General features: G+C 53.6%; 1 protein-coding gene across 5 annotated transcripts in view; it reads left to right on the forward strand.

Moving 5' to 3' along the window:
- BCL2L1 (BCL2-like 1) overlaps positions 1-5,781 on the forward strand; it is a 17,737-nt gene that overhangs the window by 1,732 nt on the left and 10,224 nt on the right. Inside the window, exons 3-4 of one of the 5 annotated variants that reach the window (XR_001413621.1) lie at positions 2,615-2,821; positions 2,949-4,251. The exons of 3 other annotated variants lie outside the window; for them this stretch is intronic. Coding sequence is in view for 1 of the 2 variants with exons in the window: in XM_014956357.1 (XP_014811843.1) it covers positions 2,615-2,638 (24 nt within the window). In the remaining variant the exon portion in view is untranslated. Of the gene's footprint in view, positions 1-2,614; positions 2,925-2,948; positions 4,252-5,781 lie in introns of those variants that run through there. One more of the 5 variants, XM_014956357.1, reaches the window with a different exon arrangement.

A 5,781-nucleotide genomic window follows, 5' to 3' on the forward strand; every position in this document is an offset into this window, starting at 1 on the left:
GGGGCTGTTGGAGCTGGTGCAGTGGGGGCAATCTCTGCCCTGGTGAGCTCTTAAACCTGCAGCTGCTTCTTGCTTGGCAGGGAGCAATACTCCCAGCTGCCCCAGCAGCGAACCCCCGTAAGCTTTCAATGGTGAGGTATTAACATGAATAAGCATTTCTTCAGGAAGCATTCTTGAAATGCCGGGTCCGGCTGTGCGGTGCTGCCTGGGACTGCCAGCGGGAGGTATATGACCTACAGATGTCTTGAGTTTTCTTTTTTGTTTTGTTTTTTTTTTTGGCTTCTGCATCTTAGTGCTTCCCTGCTGGGGTAACCTTTGCTGGTGCCCAATGGGAAGAGCTCATGTTGTCAGGCGTTAGCATCTAAACGGTGGGGAATTGCCTCGCTGGGGAGCTGAGGCCTTTCAGCCCTGTTCATCTCACAGTCCATCAGCAGGTCCCTGCATCTCGAGGAGGGGACAGGAACCTTTGAGCCCAGCCTGACAGAGGAGAGGCACAGGAGCCCCATAGAGCTCCTCAGGCCTGGCCCAGCGATGTTGGGGTCTCTGGAGAAGAGGGAAAGCGGGTGCACCCAGGGAGAGGGAGGAGGTTCACACAGGGTGCAGGAATTCCAGGAATGCGGCCGCCCTGGGGCACTACCCGGGTGGGGCTGCTCAGGCAGAGAAGGTTGGTTTCGATTAATAACCTCGGGATCTGTTGGCCATTTCATCAGGATGTCTCTGGCCCATTAGCTCTCTCATCCTGCAGATAACCCTGGCCAAATGCTGAGTTCCTTCCCCCTCCCCTCTGGCTTTGGCTTTTAAAGCCACAGATTAGTCTTGGAATTGAGTGATCAAATTGAGGTTTCCAAGCTAGTGTGGCTGTTGCTGTTAGTGACGGATTGGGCTGTATCCTGGAGACCTAGGCGATAATGCAATCTGATTTTTTGTAAATGAACTCTCTGGGGGATTTAGATTAAATCACTGGTGGAAAATCACTGGTCCCTGCTTGCAGGGAATGAAATACCTCCTCCCTCTATTCCCAACCCCCAGCCATCACGGTTAAGACTCTTCAATTTTTTTGTGTCTGTCTGTAAATTCATTGTTTGGAGCAAATATTTGTTGAACAGATTGCGGAAGGGTCAGGACTCCTCTCTATCTGACCCGCCCACCAGCTTTTGCTTTGAAGATTGCCGTTTGCTGTGTTTCCCACCCAGGGGAACAGCCTTGCTCTCTTCTTCTAACCTTGAACAGGGCTTCTAACTTCACTGCTCAGGCTGCGCTGCTGCCTGTAGCTTAAGGGGAGCCAGGCAGGGTGGTAAATGCTGTAGTTGGGGGGACTCACCCCACCAGTCACCAAAAAAAAAAGGGCTGGGCATTGTGGCTGCTGCCAGCCTGTTGCAAACCCCAATGCAATGCTTGTTTGACTTCTCAGCTGTAGCTTTCAGGTTTCCTCGTGTCCCTTCTCAAGGAACAACTGTGCCCACTCCAAGTGTAGGGATGGCACGATGCAGAGGGGCCATAAGAGCTCCAGAGTGCTTCATGCATGGGGCGTGCAGGGAGATGCTCTGCTTCGCTCTCCTGCGACTCCAGCTGCAGGGAAAAAAACCTGGTGGCCTGCAGCCAGCTCCCCCTGCGAGGAGGGAGTGCCACCCTGCGCTTGACGTGACGGAGCGGTCCCTCTCCTGCTGCCCTGTTTGCACAGGGGAGCCTGTTTGGTGCATCCGAGCTGTTAGAGCCTGTCCCACGCAAACAAAGCTCTCAGAGAGGTGCAGCAGAGGCAGGTCCTGGTGAGAGAGATGCAAGTTCTGGCAGGCCTGCTTGGCAGGGACCAGGTGGTTTGTGTTCTGGAGCGCTGCAGCACTTCTCTTCCTGGAAAGCCCCTCTGAAAAGAGGGAAGGAGAGCGGCTCCATCCCAGGTATCGTAAGAAGCTCTGTTTCATTCCTCACCAGTGGAACAAAGGCAAGCGTAGGATGGCTGTGGGGTGCAGGTTGCCTTTGGAAGGCCTCGTTAAGGCTGCTCTGTGCTGGGCTGGAGCGGTTTTCTTGAGAAAACCATTATTATTATTTTTTGAGGCAAGGGAGAAATGGCCAATCTCACTACATAGCGTTAACATGGGTGTATTTTGTCACGTTTACTGGCCCTGCCTTGGTTTGCCCTCTCTGCAATCTGGCACTGAGAAAACAAACAAGAACAACCCAAAGGGACCATTTAATAACCAGCCAGGAGAGAGCTGCTGCCTTGGTGAGCCATCAAAACCAAAGAGGAGGCTTTCCCGAGGCAGTTGCTTTGGCCAGGACTAGATTCCACTAGCTGTGAAGTTCAAACAGTGATCCCAGTGGGGACTGGGAGTCGTGGGGGGAGAAATCTGATGAGTGGGAATGTAGGAGGAGGGGGGAAGCGCAGGGTGAGCGGGAGAGAGCCTGGCAGGCAGAGATGTACTGACCGTGTTTAATCTGTTTGAGAAATTAAAGTGAGCAGTAGTTCCTGCCTGGCTGTAACCCTCCACTGGATGACAGCTTTTCTTTCGAGGTTAAATCTCTTTTCAGAGTGAGGTTTAAAGAGAGAAGGTGTTCTGGGTGGGGGGACTTGGAGGTAGAGCTGTGGACATAAAGGCAAGAGGTTTCCTGTTTGCAGGTTGCGTGGTGGGGACCAGCATGAGGAGTCTGTGCCAGGCCAGGACTGAAAGAAACCAGCATCTTTGTCACCAGTCTGTGACACAGAATCCCAACAAGCTGGGCAAGGCTGAAGGAGGACTGACTGCTTCCTGCGTTGGCTCTGTGCATCCCAGGCTCTCAGCTGGCCCTGGCCACGCAGGGCTCGGGGTGCCGGGATGTGTGTGATGTATGTGTTGTGTTGCTCTGCGGTGGACTGGAAGCTTGTGGTTCTGTTTGGGGAAAACCCTTAGAAGATGTCAATATAGCAAACTCATTTTCTACCTTTTAAATTTTTTTTTTTGCTTGAATAATAGGAAATGACTCAGCCTGTGTCATATGACAGAGTGCAGCTGGGATTTCGTCCTGTGCTTTTGCTGCAAACCTTCTCAATGGTTTCAGGTTGAGGGCAAGCCTTCCATTCTCAGCTCTTCAGAAATGCTTTTTTGGCCCCGTGCCATCGCCCAGGTAACCTGCACAAGCCTCCCCTGCAGCCGCCACGCTGTACAGCTGAACGTGGGTGCCCCAGGACCCTCACGCTTTGTCGGTCCGAGATTTTTGGACTGCGTAAGATAAGTGCAAGTTCAAATTCTGCTGCAGTTGTGCCCTGAGACTCAGAGGAGCACCCTGCTTAGGTGTGGAAGGGGGCACACCTGCACGTTGCACCCTATGGGGAACGCAGCTCCCTCTGGGGTGAGTGCTGATTCCCAAAGCTCTGCTGTTTTAAGCGTTAGCGCATTGGGTTTCGGGGATGCCCTAGCACCACTAATCCTGTTTGAGATGGCAGCCATCAGTTTAACTTGCTGGCCAACACGCAGCAGAGCTGGCTGTGGGAGGTGACAGTGGATAGCCAAGGCCGTGCTTTGCTTAGAGATGAATCCCTACCAGTGGTCTGCGAAGCTTAGCTGGGTTATCACTTTCCGCTTTGTCCTCTGTAATTATTTCACAGTCTGGATCCCTTGCAGCTGAGACGATGCCTCTATTGTCATCACCTGCTCGGGATGAAAAAAAATACTCTTCCCCTGCCAGCTGGGTCCCTCGTGTCCCTCCGCAGTACGGGGTGTTCCACTCTGGCTGTGGGAACTGCCTGCCTGATGGTCACTGCCGGCAGGGTCTTGGCTCGGGCTGTCCCGCCTGGCGCAGCCATCCCAGGTAGCTGTATCCTCGCTGGAGGCTGGGGCTCAGCCTGCAGATCCCTGGCAGCTTTTCGTCCTGCCTGCGACCTGGGAGGCTTTTCTGCAGTGCTCTCCAGGAAATGCCATTGGAATGACTTCCACTGCAGCTTCCTGCCCGGCCCGCAGCAGCATTCCTGCCGCTAGACCGAGAACGATGCAGAGGCGAGTTTTCAGAGCTTTGCTCTTCGCCCCATTTACTCGGTTCTCCTTCTTTGGGGCCCTGCCTGTTTTCCTTCCTACCTCTCTCGGTGCTGCAGTTTGATTACGTTCCTTAGATCTGTGATTAGAGCAGGCGCCTGGAAGGCAAAGCTCCTGCCCATCACTGGCTGTGGCTCCAAGCAGCCCACTTAACCCCGCGGTCTTTCAGCAAAAAGGATAGCGTTTCCTTCCCTCCCAAGGGAGCCACTGGGAACTCGGATTCATAAAGCATTCTGAGGTTCTTTAATCCGAAGAGTGGAGTGTCATTTAAAAAAAGACCTGTGAAATAATTAACGAACTGTTTCTTGCTGCTCTGTGTTCACAGCTGCTCTCGGTAATGTCAGTCCTCCTGATCATCCCGCTCCAGCATGAAACTGGAGCTGGGTTCCCCCGAGTCTGGGTCTCTCCCCACTTCAGCAGCAATGGGGTGGTCCCACCACAGCAGACGGGGTGGAAGGGAGCAGCATGCTCTGTTTTTTTTTCCCAGTGAGGAAGCTGCAGCATTCTGTACGTGTTTGGGGTGCTGCACCTGATTTCCTCAGAGCTTCCGTATGGTTTGCGTACGTGGTTTACCCCAGGGAGCAGCGACACGCCTGCGGCCCACGCGGGTACGGTGTGAATGGTGGTGCAATGCTTCGAGGCCTCTGCTTAAGCTTCTCTCCTTTGATTTTTACCAAGCTGCTGACGGCTGTGAGCACAGTCCCATCTTGACGTTACAAGGAGCGTTTCTCCAGCAGCTCTTTCCCCACTAGCTGTAAAGCCGGAGTATTCCCAGGAGGAGCTGGGGGAAGGGAAAGGATGGATATCAGTTGTAGAAGTGTTGCAGACCTGCTGAACCGAGAGGAGAGGGATTAATGGTGGCTTCTGCCGTGGGAGCAGAAAGGGGCTGGGGGGTGGCTGCTCTCTCCCCTCTGGTGACCATGATAGCAGTCGGGATGTTGACCTACCTGCTGGCTGATTCAGCGCCAAGGTATGCTCTGCGGGGTGGCTCTGCCTTTGCACGGCAGGAAAGCAGCAACACTCTTCTCCTCCTCCTCCTCCACCCTCCCGAGAGGGATGTTACCCTTAAACGCTATTGTTCTGAGCAACTAAAGATTAACGCAGATAATGGAGGCATGAAAGGGAAGCGGTGTCCCTCGGTGCCAGGGCACTCCTTGCTTTGCTGCCCTGGCCTTGGGCAGGGAAACCGTTCCTCCTCTGTACTCTCCCCACGTGGAAAGCTGTGCAGAAGGGTATTTGGTGCCAAATCTCTCTTGAAGTCCAGCTCCTAATCGTCCTTGGGATGCCAAGGGCTTCAGTTAGGGGACATACAAGAGCTTTCCCTGCAGTGTGCCCATGGAGGGGGATGCAGTGCCTTTGCTGGGTGCGCTGGGGCAGCTCCATGGTTGGGGAAAGCTCCGTGGTACGGGCTGGCCCTCGCCGCGTTCAGGTGGGGAGAAGGGTTACTCTTCGCCGCAGAAGCAGAACAGCCCGGTGGAGCGAGGGGCCAGAGGGCTGCGGGAGGCAGAGCCGTTAGCAGATGGCTCCAGCTGGGCTTACCGGGGAGCAGGTGTGGGTTTCGGGAGGCAGCCTTTTAAGAGAGATGTCATTTTTGAACCTGGGAGGCTCGAGGGGCTGAGCCGTGGCTGCCACGACTCGCATGCTGGGGAAGCTGTGACCTAGTTGTGCTGTAGAAATGCTCGCTTTATTTTTTATTTTTAGGTATTTTGCTTATTTTATCCTCATGTTTAATTTAGTTAACAAAAAAAAAAAAAAAAAAAAAAAAAAAAAAAAAAAA

Source organism: Calidris pugnax, unplaced genomic scaffold (assembly GCF_001431845.1).
Source record: "Calidris pugnax isolate Ruff unplaced genomic scaffold, ASM143184v1 scaffold50, whole genome shotgun sequence".
Classification (NCBI taxonomy): Eukaryota; Metazoa; Chordata; class Aves; order Charadriiformes; family Scolopacidae; genus Calidris; species Calidris pugnax.